The following is a 22420-nucleotide window of genomic DNA, read 5'->3' on the forward strand; positions in this document are numbered from 1 at the left end:
TGTTTAGGCTGATGCACCAGGTAAAGTATGGGTATAAGTATGATATACCCCACTCCGACATCTGCCCGACGCAAGCGAGTTAACTGACCATAAAAGTCCAGTTTCTACCCTTGCTAAACTTGGCTGGAATAATGGAGTTATATTTTGGCTGGACTAACGAGTCTTTGCAAAGTCCAATCAAAATCGCGTAACGAAATTAACATCCGTTTTGTAAACTGCCGTGAAGATTTTGGTCAGTTGAAGGATTTGCAAAGCATGTGAACTGTAAACTATGCGTCAACAGATATTTTCTATTTTTCTTCATGTTTTCAATCAAGGTGCTCACATGATATGATGCACTTCGCGTAATTTTATTGCAATATCGATCTTGATTATCGATCATATCGTCTTCTCTGGGCGCTGCCATTTTGTTTGAAGGAAATACAAGTGATATGAAATGTGGAATCTGATTGGTCAATAGGAGGGACATAGAAGGACATAACTCGTAATAGCCACTGGTGGCGCCATGATTGAGCCCAGAAATTCCAGCCTATTTTCGCAAGGGTGGAAACTGGACTTTTACAGTCAGTTAACTCCCTTGACTTGGGAGGATGAACTCCAAATGAGTAAACGTTATTAACCGTTTTATTTTAATAATAAGATACTTATCCATGACAGCTGACGAAAGTACATGTAGCTGAAAATGATAAACATTGTTTGAAACATGAATACTTTCCAAATGCTTCTTCCAACACTCAACCCCAGTGATCAAGTGTAACTGTCAGTGATTTAACAATCAGCAGGATGGAGTTCGTGTCACAGGCGAGAACATTTAGACACATACTCTTGTCCTTAAGTCCATGCATGTAATTGTAGAATTCACTTTCGTATATTCTAAGATTGTATCAATATACATTCAAATGAAAGTAACCATGACAACCAGACTGGGAATAGGGTATAATGTTAGGTTCTCCCTTACAGGTGACGCCGTGTGTGGAGGGCATCTACTTCAAGGATCTGAAGCAGACCCTGAAGAAGGAGCAATGTGATGTGAGTCCTGCAGGCGAACAAACACTTAACACCAGGATGAAACACTCTATTGTGTCCGGTGCATGGTCATTCAAAACACCCCAAGAGGCAGCGTAATTTGTCAGACAGTTAGTGATAATTCTGAAGGTTCGGTTAAGATTTGTACCATGAAAAATAAGTATATGTGACACTTTTTTGTGGATAACAACTTCTTTATTCTTTGTAACAATATCAGGGCTACTTCTTGCTCCTTCATCTGGAGATTGCTGTTGAAGGGGCAAGTAGTCCTGAAACTTTATTTCAAAGAATACAGAAGTTGTTATCCTCATGTTTTCATGTTCTTCTAGCTTCTAAATGCCTATCAAAAACTTCATGCCAAATATCATCATCATTTTAACATTCACAGTTGCCATATTGGTTTTGGCCTGGTAAGGCATTCCACTGTAGCCACTAGGTCCGCTTGCATCGACACAGGATAGACGTGAGACTGTATCTAGGTGACTGCTATATGTCGGTGTTGTTGCAGCCCTACCTGCTGGTGTCAGCGTATGTTGCCAGCGCCAAGAAGATCCTGGTTCATGGCCCCGACCTGTCCAGCATCCCCTCCCAGCTGCCGATACACGAGGTGAGACGTGTGTGTGGTGAGATGTTTGTGTGGTGAGACGTGTATGGTGAGATGTGTGTGGTGAGAGATGTGGGTTGAGAAAGGCTTGTGTGTGTGGTGAGATGTGTGTGGTGAGATGTGTGTGGTGAGAGATGTGGGTTGAGAAAGGCTTGTGTGTGTGGTGAGATGTGTGTGGTGAGATGTGTGTGGTGAGAGATGTGGGTTGAGAAAGGCTTGTGTGTGTGGTGAGATGTGTGTGGTGAGAGATGTGTGTGGTGAGATGTGTGTGGTGAGAGATGTGGGTTGAGAAAGGCTTGTGTGTGGTGAGATGTGTGTGGTGAGAGATGTGGGTTGAGAAAGGCTTGTGTGTGTGGTGAGATGTGTGTGTGGTGAGATGTGTGTGGTGAGATGTGTGTGTGGTGAGAGATGTGGGTTGAGAAAGGCTTGTGTGTGTGGTGAGATGTGTGTGGTGAGAGATGTGGGTTGAGAAAGGCTTGTGTGTGTGGTGAGATGTGTGTGGTGAGATGTGTGTGGTGAGATGTGTGTGGTGAGATGTGTGTGGTGAGAGATGTGGGTTGAGAAAGGCTTGTGTGTGTGGTGAGATGTGTGTGGTGAGAGATGTGTGTGGTGAGATGTGTGTGGTGAGAGATGTGGGTTGAGAAAGGCTTGTGTGTGGTGAGATGTGTGTGGTGAGAGATGTGGGTTGAGAAAGGCTTGTGTGTGTGGTGAGATGTGTGTGTGGTGAGATGTGTGTGTGGTGAGATGTGTGTGGTGAGAGATGTGGGTTGAGAAAGGCTTGTGGTCAGATGTGTGCCTGTAGTGACACCAACTTGTAGTGAGGCAGCATGTGAGGCGTGTTCTTGTGTGGTGAGATGTGATATTGTTTGTAGCTAAAAATTTGGATACATATCTGATCTAGTAGAGTAATATTAATAGTAGCACTGGCATCTGCAGACTTTTAACTGACTCACATTACACATCTTCCCGAGGCAAGAGAGTTAACTATAAATGTCCAGTTTCCACCCTTGCCGAACAAGGCTTTTTTGCATGGCTCGATCATACCGCCACCAGTGGCAATTATGAGTTATGCCCCTTCTCTATCCCTCCTATTGACCAATCAGAACCCACCTCTCATATCACTTCTCATTTGCTTCAAACAAAATGGTGGCATCCAGTCCAGACATTGTTATCGATTATCAAGATCTTTATTGTAATAAAATGGGTTTTACCTCGCAAAGTACTCAAGTCGTTTGAGCACCTTGATTAAAAACATGAAAAGAGTTACGGTCAGATAACTCCCTTGCCTCGGGAAGATGCAAGTTACAATGTTAAGTACTGATATTCTGTATCCAGTATTGTGTATGGAAGTGTTCTATGAATGTCCCCTCTGACTGTCCCATGTGTGTGGCCAGGACACCCAGTTCTCCCAGATCCTGTCGGAAGGCCTGGAGTTCTTCAACATCCCCGAGGACCAGGTGGACTCCCACTTCCTGGTGGACACCAAGACCTGTACGTACTCCCGGCCACCGGGGAACACACACTTTCATCCTCACTTAATGATATGTGCATTTATAATGCCCCAAGTTCCATTCACTAAGTGGATGCTCATAGCTACACTATTATTACCCCGATCAATGGATCAGTGTACACCAGTGTGATCAGTGTGCACTTGATTTACATTCTCAGCTCCCTAGGGAGTATACAACCAAAGCTGCCTGTGAGGTGCTAGAAGATTAAAAAAACATATAACCATCACATCCTCCTGCGTACCCATTCACTGCTGGGTGCATATGACAGTAATAAGGATGTGATGTATTACATGACACGATAGGTGTAATTTTTAGAAACTTACTCCATTATTGAAGGGAATTAAGAAACAGTCCAGCTGTTAATTGTAAAGTTGAGTTGACTCTTGAACATAGTTTTTGTGGTCAGGCCCAGTAACTTTGCTGGTTGCATGACATTTTACCCTGATAGTGATGTCAATCACTGGATTATCTGGTCAAAACTCTATTTTTACAGTCCATCATCATACAGCTGGAATATTGCTGAGTATGGCATTAAACAACAAGCAGCCAAACAAACATTCATGTTGTATTCACTGATCTCCTCCATCATTCAGACCAGATCCAGAATCTCAACTCCTACGTCCGAGACTTCTACTTCTTCCGACGGAACTTCTATCCTCAGCTGAGTCTCGTCCGCATGAACCCTGATGACGCCTTCCTAGCTCTGCAAAAAAGGGTAGGAGCAGTTTCTAGCAGTGTCCGTCATATCATCGGCTTGATGAATAAAACTGTGTATAGAATTCAGTAACGGGAACATAACATGGCTAAGATCACGCCAGAAACCTATGATTGTGGGTCAAGAAGTTTGTGTAGTGAATATAATTGTGTGTCCCCTCGCAATAATCTTCTCACTCTGCGTCCATTCCCTACATTTGTGCATACTGGACGAACATTTCTGTGTTGTGTAAAACTTGAAATGAGCTGAACCAGCCCGTAAGTGTTACTGAACACAGGTATTGTTAACCTCCTGTCTCATTACTCCGGAGATGTAGAGTTACCTATTGTCCTTCCTCCTCTCTTGCAGGTTTTCACTCTGAAGTTTGTGGACATCGGCAAGGTGCTGTTCACCACGGCAGTGCTTGGGAGCACCCCACAACACCAGGTAGGGAGGTACTCTTCATTAATGGAATAAGTAGTGGTAGGAAACTGTTTATTGAAGTGTCACACGCACTTGAACATATGAAATATACATGATATATACACATAAAATATGTGCGTTGTGCCACAAATTGGCCTATGAGACACGAAAATCAAATTATACAAAAAAAATAAATATGAAGTTTATAACAATTAGTTGTAATTGTTGAATGAATTGGAGTGTTTGAGTAAGAAACCTTGAATTAGAAACAGGGCATTTTCCACAGCATATGAATAATGTTCTTGATAAGGATCTTTGTTTATCTGTTTTCAACATTTTAAACCCCCATGGAATTTGGCTTTTGTGAAATTGATACCACATTAGTAAGATATTAAATGTGGTCCATATTTAGTAGAAGAACTATAATGTAGTAGTTTTTTGTCAGCGTATTGCTTGCCAGTTGGGCACAGTTGTCATGGAAACGAGAGGTCATCAAGTCAGAGCTCAAGATAACTTTTTGAGCAATTGAGTTTTTACTCTAGTGTTTCTATTTTAATTGGGTTATGACATTTTTCATTGGGTAACTAATATTTTTTCACTCATCTATTCATCAGTCAGTTGACTTTTTCGCAAAATTAGTGAACATTTTAAGATTTAAAAAAAGTTAATTCAATGCATGAGGTTCTGTACGCAAGTTGATTGAAAGTAATTGGGTTTTGAAACTATTTGGGGGGTATTTTACGCAAATACGCTGCTTATCTGTAGCTCTGTCCAGTGCATCATCATATCATTGCGACCAGTGAAAAAATATTTTCAGACCCGTGAAGATCCGGGGTAGAATAGGTCTTCAGCAACCCATGCTTGCCGTAAAACGCAACTATGCTTGTTGTAAGAGGCCACTAATGTAATCCTGTGGTCAGACTCACTAACTTGGTCAAGCATGTCATCAATCCCAATTGTGTGGACCGATGCTCATGATATCAATCACTGGATTGTCTGGTCCAGACTCGTTTATGTACAGACCACCGTCAAATAGCTGGAATATTGCTGAGTGCGGTGTTAAACAACCAACCAGCCAACCAATTGCATTCTGAGGTGATGGCACGGAATACTATGGAACATTACTGAAAACTTTAGTGTCAATAAACATTGTTTGTTTTCAGATTTGTGAGTTACTGTGTATTTGATGGATGGAAATGTAATAATTTGAAATCCTATTAGGTGGTGATGTGTTCTTATCCCAGATTTTGATTCTTGGTTGCCAGCGCCGTATCCATGGTGATGGTTTACCAAAGTTGTAAATTTCTCAGAAATTGTCCTGGATATAAGCTGAGATGCTTCGATATGAAAGATATGCATACTCTTTAAGGCTCCCTCACTTGTGTTTGTGTATAAGTTCTTCAAGTTTGGCATGAAGAAGACCCCTTTTTGTCTCCTAGATCCAGAACCATGTCTCATTCCTGCACGAGGAGTTCCTCAAACACCCAGCATTTCCACGGAAAGCCCTGGAAGCGGAATTTGACATGTACCATGGGCCCTGGGGAAAGGTATGTACGGTGGAAACGTCAACTTTTCACTCTTATGACAGTCTGGATTAGCCAGATTTTTGTTGATGAAAGAATGTCATAAGTTCAGGACAATAGTTTTGGTCCAATGTTGTCAGAGGTCTGGATAAGTCTGAGTCCTGGTTTGATAGATTCCACTGTATGGTAGGGCTGGTATTGGTAAACAGATTGTATTTCTATATATTGGGAGCTGAAGTGTTTGACGATGATTGTACCTGCAGATCCTATTTTCTACCTCATAAAGTAAGTTTTACAATGTCCTTGTCGACTGGTCAGTTGCCACCATTTTGTAGTGATGAATAAATGGGAGAAAACAACGTGAGAGAGAAATTGCTTCCATGTTTTTTCGGTTTTGTCTATCAGTTTCTAGGGAAACATCGTTTGTGAATGAATCTGTGTAGATTTTAGGTTAAACAATAAACATTTGGACAAAACTTGTTACATAATTTTTTACCCGATATGCAATATTTACAGGAATTAAAGAAGTTATCCATACATTGTACGACTTTGTGATACACAGGAACACGGAAAAAGTATTGCAATATGTGTTGTTTCTAAAGTGCAGTACTGGTATTACACTGCAGTCCTACTGAATAGATCGGGGATTTGTCCTGTAGTGACAGTAGAACAAGTTATGATATTGTTGTAGGTTGAGCATTTGTTGATGTTCTGTCATGTTGTGTGTGTATTTACAGGAACTGTACGGGATGGACACACTACACAAGTACACTTGGACAAAGGTGAATAGATGTGTTGTGTCTCACTTTGGTACAGAGTGACAAAGGTTCAGAAATGCATGTGGTGGAAGTCATTAATGCATAGATTAGCTCATCATTTAGCTCATTTGGCATGTATTAGGTACAGAAAAAATATGATAATAGTGAGTATGGCTTTACGCCGCTTTAAGCAATATTCCAGCAATATCATGGCGGGGGACACCAAAAATGGGCTTCACACATTGTGCCCATGTGGGGAATTGAACCTGGGCCCTCCCCTTGACAACCCAAAGCTTTATCCACTAGGCTACCCCACTGCCCCTAATAATAATAACAATAACAGCGTGTGTGCTGGGGATATGGTGGTCCCATCTTGTTTGGTGCTACAGTTGACTGTGCTCTTGCAATAGGTTAATTTGGATGTTCCATATTGAGCACATAATCTGAGTCACTACTTTCTTTCTCAAAATATCACAGTATTGCCGGATTGAATTCAAATTTAATTGCCATTGGCTGATTCTGTATCAAGCAGTGAGTGCTCATCTATCTACGAGTTCAAAATATCACAGTATTGCCGGATTGAATTCAAATTTAACTGCTATTGGCTGATTCTGTATCAAGCAGTGAGTGCTCATCTATCTACGATTTCTGCAGCTTATGACGAAAATGTTCGACTCCATGTCGCCTACGTTTGCCTGGTCCAATGATATGCTACTGTTCCTCAACGTCATCAATGGCACCATCGTGCTGCTGTTTGAAGACACGGCCATCCTGCGCTACTGTCTGGCCTCCCTCATCAACACCTCCAGGCACTTCAAACACATCTTCTCCACCAACGGGTAGGTTATACATCTTACATTGGAAGAGTCAATGTTTCAGTACATCTGAGGGGTGTCACGATGTGCCTGACTCATGATATGTAGAGCAATACGTTTCACGCATGATGTATGGTACATATCACCATACACAGTGTGTACTATTTTTGTATGACTTTTTCATGCAACCCGGATGACGGAATCAATTAATAACCGTGAAGATCCAGGTTAGAATAGGTCTTCAGCAACCCATGTTTGCCGTAAAAGTCGACTGCTTGTTGTAAAAGGCGACTAACGGGATTGGCAGGTCAGGCTCGCTGACTTGGTTGATGCTTGTCATTGTGTCCCAAATGCATGGATCGATGCTCATGATGTCAATCACTGGATTGTGTGGTCCAGATTTGATTATTTACAGACCGCCATCATATAGCTTGAATATTGCTGAGTGCGGCGTTAAACAACAAACAAACAAATGAATCAATTACACCAGAGTCATGTCGTGTTGTGTGTTTCAGGTTTCTCTACATTATGCCGACTCTACTGCGAGTGTACAGCAACAACCAGCCCAACCTGGTGCTGAAGAAAGCCATCCACTTTGTGTGCCGCCAGTTCTACATCCTCCACAGAAAACCCTTCATACTGCAGATGTTTGGCAGTGTGGCCCCGATACTGGATATGACCTGTGCTGCTGGAGGCATTATTGACTGTAGCAAGGTGAGCACACATGGGTTCATCTTGATGGGGTCATCATTGATTGCAGCAAAGTCAATACACATCGGTAGCAACATATTTTTTTTTAATATTGCTGAGTGAGGTGTCAATCAAGAAACAAAACAAACCAATGAACCCTACAATGTATACTCACCAACCAAAGAAACGCGAATACCATACATGTTGGTTAATATATGAAGAATTACTAATATTCAAGAGATATGAGATTGGCTTTATGCACAAACGAACATACTGGTATGTTGAGTGAATGGACGCTCATGAACTCATCACATGTGACGTCATAGATCCATGCCTCAAGATGCACCATTTGTCTCGTGCGGGATTAGCGTGTAAAGTTTGGAAATCACGTGCAGCATATCATGATAAGAATAAAGACACTTTGTGGTAACACTTGACTGATTGTTAGTTTTGTCATTAAGTGGTACACATTGGAAACATCTCTTCTTAACGTACATACTCCTGTATATGTTTGTATGGTTCACGTTTCTGCCACAGGTCCAGCCCAGTTCCTTGTTCAAGCTGCTCCTGGCTCTGGAGAAAGACGGCCCCGACACGCTGGGCACGCTGGACCTTGTCCGAGGAGAGAAGCCGCTCAAGGCTCTGGTAGGACACGGAAGTCAACTGACAGTTATAGCATGAAACAAGTGTCATAGTGAATACTGCTTTTGTGTAAAACTGTTAACATGGAAGTTGTATCATCGATCTCAATTGCGTGGATCGATGTTCATGATGTCAATCACTGGATTGTCTGGCCCAGACTCGATTATTTACAGACCGCTGTCATATAGGCCTAGCTGGAATACTGCTGAGTGTGGCGTTAAACAAGAAACAAACAAACAAACGGAAGTTGTAGGTGTTAAATTTCTGGGTATATTTGAATGTTATACCAATTATCTGTTAGTTTTTACCCCAAGAGAAATACTTACAAATACTCTGTGGGAAGTGTATGTTTAAATTGTTCTGTAGATTTTTTTAAAGGGCAAGATTTCCAATTTTCAAACAACGAATTATTTAAAAAATGATCTAGGTGTTGGCCAAGATAAACTGACATGGATTCTTAACACATATTTAAAGTTTTGTAATGCTTGGCAAACTGACCACAAGAATCAATTCAGTTGTTCTGTGTTTGTGTTTAAATCTTTTTGATGTGTTTCGAGATGGACTTGAGCACAAAAAACACATCCTGAAAACATGATTATACAGTCTTATTTTGTGTCAGTGTAGTTATGTGCAGACGTTTGATCTGTGTAGTCACCTTCACTGAAGCACATCAATGAGAAAATGTGGTTATTTCAGAAAAACAAACTTTCAAAAAATTAAAGTTTTCTCTTGGGATGCCTGTATGTGTAACAAGTATGGGTTATATAATATGAATCATATTTTGAAGGATTTCTGATCCTTTTCTAGATTTGTCTCGTCTTTGTAGGATTTCTGCTACGAGAACGACTCCGACACCTTCAACATGCTGGATGTGATCAACATGTGCATCACTGTGATCGCCTACTCCCCGGACTCCTTCCGCAGCGGTCAGATGCTGGTGAGATGTCTCGGTCATGTAGTCACGCAGTTGGGACTCGGGTATTGTAGGGATTAGGACAGGGGTAAATCAGGGTTTGCCTGGGACAGAGCAGGGGTCAGTGGGTCCATGGGTCCTAAAGGCTTTACACTTGAAGTAGACTACTTCCAGATGTGCAGAGATGTTAACTGACTGTGTAATGTTAAATGGCAGTGTTATGTTAAATGACAGTGTAATGTTAACTGACTTATGTTAACTGACAGTGTTATGTTTACTGACTTATGTTAACTGACTTATGTTAACTGACAGTGTTATGTTTACTGACTTATGTCAACTGACTTATGTCAACTGACTTATGTTGGCTGACATTGTGATGTTAACTGACTAAATGTTATCTGACTGTTGACTGACTAATGTTAACTGACTAATGTTAACTGACTAAATGTTAACTTCAACTAAATGTTATCTGACTGTTAACTGACTAATGTTAACTGACTAATGTTGATTAAGTGGTATTAACTGACGAAAATGTTAATTGTCAGTTTTCTGTGAACTGTGTGGTGTTAACTGACATTGTGATGTCAACTATGTGATGTTAACTGGCTGTTCTGTTTGCAGACTGTGCTGGAGGTGTTGGTGCCCCGGTACCTGCAACATCTGAAGAGAGAGACAACTCAGAGAGACAACCCCAGCGCCGCCCGTGCCGAGATCTCTCTCATCTCCAGCATCGCATCCTCGCTCCGATCCCTCATCAGCTGCTGTGAATACTTCACCAGGTACACTCTCTCTGTAGAGAGACAGGACTTGAAAATAGCTTACCGTATTCGATGTAATAAGCGCCCCACTCTAATAAGCGCCCACGGCGATATTTGCTGATAATTTGCATCCCTTCCGATTGATCAATGTACACAAGACTTATTTATTCGGTATAATACGCACACGTGTGTTATATGCACCCTTATTTATGGGCAATTCAAATCTGGAAAAATATATGTCGTACATAAACATTTCAGGCTGTCAGCATAAACAACAAAATTCATCTTTCAACTATGTTTTTTTCACCAAAATAATATTCTAATAAGAGCCCCCTATTTCTAATTTTGAGAGCGCCCTGGGCGCTTATTACGTCCAATACGGTTATTACTGTATCCTGTATTTTAGCTGTCATCACACAATAAAAAATCTTCAGATTTTCGACAGAAGTCCTCTTCACTGTCAACTATCCATAATTAGTAGTGAAAGTAATAGTATCTTGTTGCCCAGTACTCATGCACGTGCCCAAGGCAGGAATCCCCTCATCGTTCCAATCATCAGCTAACCAGATGCAGATTATTGGGGAGGTGGGTGGGATTACTCCTGATGTTATTGTCCCCCGCCGCGCGAAAGCGTGAAGCGGGGGATATAGTATTCACGACCGTCCGTCCGTACGTCCGTACGTCCGTCCGTATGTCCCACCTGTTTGTTGCCGCGATATCTCAAGAACTAAACACTGGATTGTCTTCATATTTGGAACTATGGTGTATATACAAATTCCTCAGACACCAGTGGGTTTTGGTGACCTTGACCCCATTTTCAAGGTCACAGCAGGCAAATCTGCTTTTGGAGTTGAAAAACGGTGTTGCCGTGATATCTCAAGAACTAATCGCTGGATTGTCTTCATATTTGGAACTATGGTGTATATACAGACTCCGCAGACACCAGTCGGTTTTGGTGACCTTGATCCCATTTTCAAGGTCACAGCAGGAAAATCTGCTTTTGGAGTTGGAAAACGGTGTTGCCGCGATATCTCAAGAACTAAACACTGGATTGTCTTCATATTTGGAACTATGGTGTATATACAGACACCGCAGACACCAGTCGGTTTTGGTGACCTTGACACCATTTTCAAGGTAACAGCAGGCAAATCTGCTTTTGGAGTTGGAAAACGGTGTTGCAGCGATATCTCAAGAACTAAACACTGGATTGTTTTCATATTTGGAACTATGGTGTATATACAGACTCCGCAGACACCAGTTGGTTTTGGTGACCTTGACCCCATTTTCAAGGTCACAGCAGGCAAATCTGCTTTTTGAGTTGGAAAACGGTGTTGCCGCGATATCTCAAGAACTAATCGCTGGATTGTCTTCATATTTGGTACTATGGTGTATATACAGGCGGGGGACATTTCGTCACTTTGTGACAAATACTTGTTTAATATAGTATTTGGTTATTAAGGAAGAGAATTTATGGATGTCAACTTCTGTATAATGAGGAACACAATGTTTCGGTGTATATGCTTACTCCTTCATGAGGTGAAGTTCTCATTGCTCAGGTGTGTCCCTTATTATAAAGAAGTTGACATCCATAAATTCTCTTCCTTATGTGTATCATTTCTGAATGCCTTTCAAAGATGTTATAAATATTGTTTGTTATACCCTGTTTTGAAACCGTTGAGAATTTCTGGATGAAACTTGCTACACAGATCAGTCTGGTGGTGAACTGGTGCCTTTTGATGAGTTTTGAGGTGTTCTTTTTGTTAAAATATATTTAGGTTTCATGACGTCAAGTTGGACTTATACTGAAAATGAGGGTAGTGCTCATTTCCAGAGTTCAACTCTAAAACCCTTGAATATTTCTAGAAGAAACTTGCTATACTGATCAGTCTAATGGTGAATTGGTGCCTTTTGATGATTTGGGATTTTGAAAAAACTAAGCATTATTTTTTTCCTCTCTGAACTGGAGGTATCCAATAGCAGTGAACCAAATGTGGGGTATAAGTAGCCAAACCCCATTTCCAAATTGCACCAGAATGATTTCTCCAAAGCCCAAATAGCGTTGGCACCTCTGCTACTATCATCGTGTTTGTTTTGTCAGGAACATGAGCATCCCCCAGCGCTACGTGGAGGCGGTTAACACCAGCAAGCCCGTACAGAATCACAGCGTCCACTCCCTCACGATGGACGACAGGGAGGACTCCCATGCCAGGTAGTTAATGAATCTCAGACTTTCTCAGCTGCTGCGTTCAGCCTCCCTGTCTGATGAGTTAGGGACCCGTCATATATCAACAGGCTTGACGGACATCTAGTCTTCATCCACAACAACACACAAATGTCTCACATTTTCATTCTCTACTTTTCATGACCCTCCCTAGTTGCCATGGTAGTTTGTTATCGTGACAGTAAAAAGATATTATTGTTTATTATTTTTTACCATAAAACAATTGTCCATTTATCTAGGATTCCAAACTATAGTCTGGAAGGTAATTTAAGGTATTCATGCATTGATTGTCTTTAAATGTAATATCCAGTTATGCATGACTGTTTAATAATCTCATACCAACTTTGACTGGAGTAGGTCCGATAGTTTTCAGATATTGTAGTAAACGTCTGTACCTTAAATTACCTTCCAGACTATAATTGCCTTTGGAAGGCAAATTGGGATCAAATGAAACACTGGAATATTTTTTAAGTTCTTCTTTTCTTGAATTCAAATTTATTTGATTATTATATTCAATGCAATAAAAATATGCATTGAGACCTTTTCCTCTATATTGGTCCTGTTATCAGTGATACAGCTGTCACCTCCACAAAGCCACAACATTAATTTTTATTTCAATTTGGGAATTTTTAATGACATTTGCTGCAGCGATGGCAGGCGACAAACCCCCCCCCCCCAAAGTAATATATTTAAGAAATAAGGTATGTCTAGACATCATCTGCCTTCCTGTTAGATGTTCATTGGGCCCTGAGTTGTTATAATTAGACTATGAGGGCTGACCTTGGCACTGGTCTTGAAGAATTATGCTAGACTTAAATAATTTATGTGTCCCTTGACGGACATTGTTTCAAATGTATCAATACTGACCCTGTGGATGCTGCAGAGCCTGTGGAATTATTCATGTTATTACTTTGGCCTCTCCGTATTCCTACCTGAATATGTTCCTTATTATTAGGGATTTCCTCTTAGTGTCAATGTGAGTGACTGAGACAAAGTGTATATGTATTGTTTAGATATTAACCAAAGAAATCAAATTACTATTGATAATGTAAGCTTCTTTGTCCTAAAGGTAAATGGTTTTGATCTGTTGTCTGCAGCCGTTACATGGAGGAAGGTCGCAGAAAGGCCTTCACCCCTGACCCTGAAGACCTTGAACTTCGCACTGAGTTCAGGAAGCCGCGGGATTCCATTCTGTCCATTCTCGCGGAGTTCTACACAACAAGCGTCAGTCGACTGCGGGAACTGAGGAAGATCCTGGCCGACCCTAACTTCAGAACCCCCGACCTGCTGGACCACAAGACACACAATGTATGCACAGAAAGTCTTATTTCTTGATTAATGCCTCTCTGTAAGTCCCCTGTTTCCAGACCCAACTGGACTCTGTATGGAGATTCCTGGTCAAGATAAGCACCCCATGCTTGTCTCTCTGTGGAGATTCCGGGTCCGAAATAAGCACCCTATGCTTGTCTCTCTCTGGAGATTCCGGGTCCGAATAAGCACCCCATGCTTGTCTCTCTGTGGAGATTCCGGGACAGAATAAGCACCCCATGCTTGTCTCTCTCTGGAGATTCCGGGTCCGAATAAGCACCCCATGGTTGTCTCTCTGTGGAGATTCCGGGTCCGAATAAGCACCCTATGCTTGTCTCTCTCTGGAGATTCCGGGTCCGAATAAGCACCCTATGCTTGTCTCTCTGTGGAGATTCCGGGTCCGAATAAGCACCCCATGCTTGTCTCTCTCTGGAGATTCCGGGTCCGAATAAGCACCCCATGGTTGTCTCTCTGTGGAGATTCCGGGTCCGAATAAGCACCCCATGCTTGTCTCTCTCTGGAGATTCCAGGTCAGAATAAGCACCCTATGCTTGTCTCTCTGTGGAGATTCCGGGTCAGAATAAGCACCCCCATGGTTGTCTCTGTGTGGAGATTCCGGGTCCGAATAAGCACCCTATGCTTGTCTCTCTGTGGAGATTCTGGGTCCGAATAAGCACCCCATGCTTGTCTCTCTGTGGAGATTCCGGGTCCGAATAAACACCCCCATGGTTGTCTCTCTGTGGAGATTCCGGGTCCGAATAAGCACCCTATGCTTGTCTCTCTGTGGAGATTCTGGGTCCGAATAAGCACCCCATGCTTGTCTCTCTGTGGAGATTCCGGGTCCGAATAAGCACCCCGTGGTTGTCTCTGTGTGGAGATTCCGGGTCAGAATAAGCACCTCATGCTTGTCTCTCTCTTGAGATTCCGGGTCCGAATAAGCACCCTATGCTTGTCTCTCTGTGGAGATTCCGGGTCAGAATAAGCACCCCATGCTTGTCTCTCTGGAGATTCCGGGTCGAAATAAGCACCCCATGGTTGTCTCTGTGTGGAGATTCCGGGTCCGAATAAGCACCCCATGCTTGTCTCTGTGTGGAGATTCCGGGTCCGAATAAGCACCCCATGCTTGTCTCTCTGTGGAGATTCCGGGTCCGAATAAGCACCCTATGCTTGTCTCTCTGTGGAGATTCCGGGTCAGAATAAGCACCCCATGGTTGTCTCTCTCTGGAGATTCCGGGTCCGAATAAGCACCCTATGCTTGTCTCTCTGTGGAGATTCCGGGTCAGAATAAGCACCCCATGGTTGTCTCTCTCTGGAGATTCCGGGTCCGAATAAGCACCCTATGCTTGTCACTCTGTGGAGATTCCGGGTCCGAATAAGCACCCCATGCTTGTCTCTCTCTGGAGATTCCGGGTCCGAATAAGCACCCCATGCTTGTCTCTCTCTGGAGATTCCGGGTCAGAATAAGCACCCCATGCTTGTCTCTCTGTGGAGATTCCGGGTCCAAATAAACACCCTATGCTTGTCTCTCTGTGGAGATTCCGGGTCAGAATAAGCACCCCGTGGTTGTCTCTCTGTGGAGATTCCGGGCCCGAATAAGCACCCCATGCTTGTCTCTCTCTGGAGATTCCGGGTCCGAATAAGCACCCTATGGTTGTCTCTCTGTGGAGATTCCAGGCCAGGATAAGCACCCCATGCTTGTCTCTCTGTTGAGATTCGGGTTCAGAATAAGCACCCCATGCTTGTCTCTCTGTGGAGATTCCAGGTCAGAATAAGCAGCCCATGGTTGTCTCTCTGTGGAGATTCCCAAATTGTTAGTTGAACAGACTGAAGTGAACTTAAATAGTACTGGCATAACGCTTATGTTAAACATGATGTTTTGTATTTCGATAAAGAACAGTTCTGACAGCTATGAGGCAATTAAAGGTCTCAGGATAAGGATAGGGAGGCAGATTGCCATGTGTTTGGTATCCCAACCATGGAGTTTTTGAGGTGATGGGTTAGAAGCATTCCTTGGCACTAACTGTGAGTTTGCTGAATAAGAACTGCATAAGATGCTACTCACTGATGGGGACATTTATTAGGGTTGTACATTTATTATATTGTAGACGGTAGTTAAGTGTACATTACCTGTATGAGTTTGTTGTGTTGTGTCCATCCAGAGGCTGGCTGAAATCGCCCACACGTTGCTGAAGCTGGCCCCGTACGACCCTCTCACCATGAGATGTACCGGCCTACAGAGGTGGGTACCCAATCAAACTCTCTGTCAGGCCACAATAAATTAAGTATTCGATTTACATTCAGAATTTAAAAAAAATTGATTTGGGCATTTCTGTTTTGTGTTTCAATTATTTTGGTCAAGTTTGGCATGATTATTGATTAATGTGAAGTTATCAATATGTACTGCCTGTGAGTAGAACTAAATGAACAGAAGAGGATTCATTGGCAGGGTTAGAAACTAACAGTTTTTGTCCACTAGTCCTTATAATGATAGCATATAGCAAAACCCTAAAAATGGGCCAAGTTCTACTAGTCCTTAGGATACCTTTACTATTGGGCAGTTTGGTAAGGACTACAGGACTAGTGCCAATTTTTCTAATGCTGATTGGTCGTCTGGGCGATGGAGTAGCCGAGTGGTTAAGCTTTCGCTCATCATGCTGAAGACCCACGATTATCCACAATGTGTACAATGTGTGAAGTCCAATTCTAGTGTCCCCTGCCGTGATGTTACTGGAAAATTTCTGGTGTAAAACCATACTCACTATCTCACTCACTCATTTGCTGTGTTGTCCAGGGAACTAGCAGGCAAAGAAACTGCAAATTGCTGTGTAGATTTGTCTCCCTTAGATCCACCTGGATCCACTGATCGACAATCTTGGTACTTTCAGCTTCTAATGTTTTAAATGTAGCTGAAATGCTTTTCAAGGTTAATCAGCCAGTTCATTCACATAGACATTGTACTTGGAAACCCTGAAGGGATTCCGGGCTAGAATTGATCCCCAGCAACCTATGCTGGTTGTAAGATCTTTGACTTGGTGGTCAGTCTTGGGGCGTGGTTGATTTCGTGTCATTGTACCCTGACGATGTGGATAGTTGCTCATTATATCAATCACTGTATTGTCTGGTCCTTACTCAATTATGTACATGCCACTGTAATATAGCTAGAATACTGTGGCATTAAACAACAGACAAAGAAAGTAGCAAAAAGCATTCATAGTGTCCCTGCCATGGCATTGAATGAATGCAACATGCTTTGAGTGAGTGAGTGAGTTGGGTTTAATGCCATTTTTAACAGTATTCCAGTTATATCGCGGCGTGTCAGCATAATGTGGGAGGAAAGCCCGAAGTGATGCAGGTCTCAGACGTTTACCACTTCGGTGAAACCCACGAGCACGGGTATGGTGCTGACAAACCTAGAAACATAATCGGGGCGAACCGGGATTCGAACCCACAATCATAGGTTTCTGGCGTGCCCAAGGGACGCAACTCTGCACAGCGAATTGCGGCACCTTAGACGACTGGGCCACCCCTGTCCCCCAACATGCTTTGAATCGATAGTGACACGTCCTCTGCCTGACAGGTACATGGCCGAGATCCTGCCTTCCACGGACTGGTCCCAGGAGCTGATCCGCCCCGCCCTTAACCTCATCCTCCGTAGGCTGGACAGGCTGTTCACCAAACTCTCCAAGAAACCTGCACTCAGGGTAGGATATAGTCATCATTTCCTCGGGACTGTAGAGCATCCGTAGTATTAATATATAACAGACATATATTACAAATTATATTTTAAGAAACAACATTGCCAGTTGTTTAGTCTACTTCTGGACCTCGTTACAGGCAATTGTTATATTTCCAACCAATTAATAATCAAATTATCACTTATTTTTAAGTTTTACAAATTTTGAGGATTTGTGGCAATGAAAAGTAAGATGATATATTTTCATCAAGATTCTGTTTCCAGAGACAGACAGACTGGGAAGCTGCGGCGAATATTCTGAAAGGTAATGATGTACTGAGTGTCTGTGAATGCTGTTCACGTAACTGGAATTTCTACTGAAAATGCCTACTTTCGTAGATTCTTACACCGTTATCAAGCTAAAGTCATCCTTAAAGTTGTACATTTTCTTTTTTACTCACTAACTTCTAGAATGCCAATCAAACAGAGAGTATTTACTTATTAGGAGTTATTTAGATGTTCATCTGATGTGAACCACAAGGTCAAGGTTAGTCCTGCACCATGACCGTGGAATATATTTATTTTATGAAAAAAACATAATCTAGAAATGCTACAAAAGCATGTCTAGCCAGCTCAAGCTAGCTCTATTCCTCTGAAATCAGCATAGGGAATTTTTTAATTTTTTTCAGAGTCAAGAAGGATATTGTGTAATATAAGATTTCAGAGACTAAATGTTAGTCTAGGTCAAGGTTAGCAACTATGAAACTTCACCACTCAATTTTTGTGTCACTTAGTGAAGGTGAGCTTCTGTACCTCTTGTACTCAAGTTTGTTTGGTTGAAATATAGACACACAATATGATGTGTGGCGATGCTTTGTTGATATACCATGAAGGATTAAAACTGTGTCTGTGCAGACTTGTGGCACTCCAGCTGATCTGTCTGTATCTCTGTCTGTCTGTCTGTAGGTGTGTACTTGACGCTGAGGAAGTTCCTGTACATCGCCCACCTGCCACACCTCAAGGTGAGTGAGCCATGTCCACCTTCATCTCACTGTTGATCCCGCGCGGCAGAATCCATTATATTCTAGGGGTAATGGGAATAGATCAGCACATTGGGAACATGTATCTAGTCGAGCCCTAGTATCGCAGCAACCAAAATGCAGGCATTGAATATGGTTTGCTATATTGTGATAATGTTTAGCCATTCTAAGAGTGATAACCACATTATGATCAGAAGCAGCTTGAGTCTATCATTGGGTCACATGTCAACTAGGATCTCCATGCACAGTCCAACCAACTCAGTGTTCATCAGGAAACTTGACCATGGCACTTGTTGCGGGTTTAGAACTCGACTCTCGCACAGGTTAAAACACTTCTGTGGTTAACAGAAGGTTCTTGCGTTCCATCAGACCAAGGAAAATTGCCAAATTGTTTCGTGTTAGTCTCCAGCTAAGAAAGCCCTGTTGACCCTTTGTTGACCCTTTGTTGATACTTGAGATGAGGTGAAAAAGGGGTTTTGAGTCATGTGCAAGATTATGTCACTTACGTAGCGACGTGCATGCACGTGTGTGTGTGTGCCTGCTTGTACTAGTCCGGACTAATGCCGATTTTTCTAGTGCTAGCCCACTGAGATACCATGCTGCAGTTTAACATAAATACCCCACTCAGACTCAGAGTTAACCAGGCCTTGTTCTAGCCCTGTAATGCTGAATGCCAGGCAGGGTAACAGCGAGTACTATTTTTTAACGTCTTTTGGTACAACGCTTTTGGCGGCCGCTCTACCACTAGACCACGTAGGCAGTCCTGTTGACACTATGTACATGGGGTAAAGATGATAGAGCAAAAGACTGTTGACAATACTGAAATGAACTTTGGTTTCTTTATGCTCATAAGTAATGTTTGAATTATGGAGTTGCCTCCCCTGAAAACTGATCACAGGGGACCCGTTCCAAACTGCAGTCTTAGCACAAAGACACTCATAAGTTTAAGAGTATGGGAGTTATGGGGTTTGATTTCCCAACATGGGTTCGTCATTTCTGCAGTTCCCTGTCATGATAGACTTTGAATATTGCTTAAGTCAGCGCAACATGCACTCCCTTATCCTAATGTATGAACTGACATGAATGTCGACACTTTGATCCCCGCAGACCCTGGTGAGTGTCCTGATCAGCATCCTGCTGTCTGGGTCCAGCTCCTTCTCCAGCATGTCGGACAACTTCCCCAGCCAGCACGGCAGCCATCGCAGTGAGCACAGCACCAGCCACATCGAGATCCCTGCCTTATTCTGCTCCTCCGTCGTCAAGCTGGTTGCTATGCAGATGCAAGCTCTGGGAGTAAGTAGCTATGATGAATATGAAAAGATCTGTGATGAATGTGGGTTTGTTCATTTGTTTTGTATTCCTGCTTTAATCTCACACAGCTCTGTATTCCTGCTTTAATCTCACACAGCTCTGTATTCCTGCTTCAATCTCACACAGCTCTGTATTTCTGCTTCAATCTCACACAGCTCTGTATTTCGGGTTCAATCTCACACAGCTCTGTATTTCTGCTTCAATCTCACACAGCTCTGTATTTCTGCTTCAATCCGACACAGCTCTGTATTCCTGCTTTAATCTGACACAGCTCTGTATTCCTGCTTTAATCTCACACAGCTCTGTATTCCTGCTTTAATCTCACACAGCTCTGTATTCCTGCTTTAATCTCACACAGCTCTGTATTCCAGATTCAATCTCACACAGCTCTGTATTTCGGGTTCAATCTCACACAGCTCTGTATTTCGGCTTCAATCTCACACAGCTCTGTATTTCGGCTTCAATCTCACACAGCTCTGTATGCCTGCTTCAATCTCACACAGCTCTGTATTTCGGCTTCAATCTCACACAGCTCTGTATTTCTGCTTCAATCTCACACAGCTCTGTATGCCTGCTTCAATCTCACACAGCTCTGTATTTCTGCTTCAGTCTCACACAGCTCTGTATTCCAGATTCAATCTCACACAGCTCTGTATTTCTGCTTCAATCTCACACATCACTGTATTTCGGCTTCAATCTCACACAGCTCTGTATTCCTGCTTCAATCTCACACAGCTCTGTTTTTTTACTTGTACAGGAACAGTGGACCCTGGAGCAGATCTGCGGTGGACCATCATCGTTCCAGACAACAGACAAGACACTCAACATGCTGGTCAACTTCATCTTGCCACTCTGCATCCGAGTTGGGTGTGGTCGGAGAGGTGAGTCAGGCTAAAGATAATAATACCCTGAGGAGAAATACTTCTCATAATTTCTCAATAGGCCACCGCAAAGTGTTTATTTGTTCAACATCACAACCATTTACTCTCGTAATCTTATATATAAAAGGGATTTATGTAGGCACATTTTTCTGATTACAAAGTTTTGATTGACTGTGCTAGCTACTCAAGTACTCAGGCTAAGTTTGGGAAAACAGGTTAGATCCTGATGAGAATCTGTCTCAGACATGAAGGTGATGCAAAGCATTTACAACCTGGAGTGAGTGAGTTAATGCCGCTTTTAACAGTATTCCAGTTATATTGCCGCATGTCAGCTTAATGTGGGAGGAAAGCCCGAAGTGATGCAGGTCTCGGACGTTTACCACTTCGGTAAAACCCACAAGCACGGGTATGGTGCTGACAACCTACAAACATAATCGGGGCAAACCGGGATTCGAACCCACAATCATAGGTTTCTGGCATGCCCAAGGGTCGCAACTCTGCACAGCGAATCGCGGCGCCTTAGACAACTGGCCATCTGTGCCCCCTTTACAACCTGAAACAAGTCTGTGAGAGAATAGCTTCAAGGCAGCATATGACATATTTCTGAAGAACTACAATGTTAGCATCTGTACAGCATGGGGTGGGGCGGTCGGGTAGCCGAGTGGTTAAAACGTTCACTTGTTATGCCAAAGACCCAGGTTCGATTCCCGACATGGGTACAATGTATGAAGCCCATTTCTGCCGTGATATTGCTGGAATATGGCTAAAAGCGGCGTTAAATCAAAGTCACTCACTCCATCACTCAATCACTCACTCCGTCACTAACTCACTCACCCACTCACTCACTTACTCACTCAAGCATGGGGCAATGTTGTTCACATGGGAGACTGTATGCTGTAACAGTGCTGTAAATACTGTTCCGCATGCTGTTGTGGGGTTAAACAAAGTATTACACATACTTTTAACTGTTACATGCACTGCCAGACACACTGTTACACATCTGTATATGTTACTCCAGACATCCCGAAGTTGGAAGAGAGAGATGTGGTGTTTATTCTGACTCTCATCACCAATCTGTTGAGTCCGTCATCGAAGACTCCGGCCACGCAGAACAACACGAAGAACACCCTGACCATCAACGAGTACGGCAGGTGCAGCAGCCTCTCCAACACCGACAAGAACACGGCCAAGCTGGTCAGCGATCACCAGCAACAGGTGGCCTATGTAGGTGAGTACCAACAGATGCCCTATGTGGAGTATGTAGGTGAGCAGTGCAGCAGGTGCCCTATGTAGGTGAGCAGTGCAGCAGGTGCCCTATGTAGGTGAGCAGTGCAGCATGTGCCCTATGTAGGTGAGTAGTGCAGCAGGTGCCCTATGTAGGTGAGCAGTGCAGCAGGTGCCCTATGTAGGTGAGTAACAGCAGGTGCCCTATGTAGGTGAGTAACAGCAGGTGCCCTATGTAGGTGAGCAGTGCAGCAGGTGCCCTATGTAGGTGAGCAGTGCAGCAGGTGCCCTATGTGGAGTATGTTGGTGAGTAGTGCAGCAGGTGCCCTATGTAGGTGAGCATTGCAGCAGGTGCCCTATGTAGGTGAGCAGTGCAGCAGGTGCCCTATGTAGGTGAGCAGTGCA

General features: G+C 43.0%; 1 protein-coding gene across 1 annotated transcript in view; it reads left to right on the forward strand.

The window, feature by feature from the left end:
- Window positions 1-22420, forward strand: part of LOC124151954 (protein unc-80 homolog) — a 113441-nt gene that overhangs the window by 65678 nt on the left and 25343 nt on the right. The window contains exons 30-50 of the mRNA XM_048389824.1: window positions 961-1029; window positions 1535-1633; window positions 3025-3121; window positions 3735-3856; window positions 4205-4282; window positions 5698-5805; window positions 6519-6563; window positions 7194-7378; window positions 7870-8068; window positions 8582-8689; window positions 9513-9623; window positions 10221-10378; window positions 12456-12566; window positions 13676-13886; window positions 16046-16125; window positions 17464-17587; window positions 17845-17884; window positions 18526-18581; window positions 19707-19892; window positions 20668-20791; window positions 21810-22019. Coding sequence (XP_048245781.1) covers window positions 961-1029; window positions 1535-1633; window positions 3025-3121; window positions 3735-3856; window positions 4205-4282; window positions 5698-5805; window positions 6519-6563; window positions 7194-7378; window positions 7870-8068; window positions 8582-8689; window positions 9513-9623; window positions 10221-10378; window positions 12456-12566; window positions 13676-13886; window positions 16046-16125; window positions 17464-17587; window positions 17845-17884; window positions 18526-18581; window positions 19707-19892; window positions 20668-20791; window positions 21810-22019 — 2521 coding nt within the window. The remainder of the gene's footprint in view (window positions 1-960; window positions 1030-1534; window positions 1634-3024; window positions 3122-3734; window positions 3857-4204; window positions 4283-5697; window positions 5806-6518; window positions 6564-7193; window positions 7379-7869; window positions 8069-8581; window positions 8690-9512; window positions 9624-10220; window positions 10379-12455; window positions 12567-13675; window positions 13887-16045; window positions 16126-17463; window positions 17588-17844; window positions 17885-18525; window positions 18582-19706; window positions 19893-20667; window positions 20792-21809; window positions 22020-22420) is intronic.

The sequence above is a fragment of the Haliotis rufescens genome, unplaced genomic scaffold, assembly GCF_023055435.1.
Source record: "Haliotis rufescens isolate VD_foot unplaced genomic scaffold, xgHalRufe1.0.p SCAF_8, whole genome shotgun sequence".
NCBI classification, from domain to species: domain Eukaryota; kingdom Metazoa; phylum Mollusca; class Gastropoda; order Lepetellida; family Haliotidae; genus Haliotis; species Haliotis rufescens.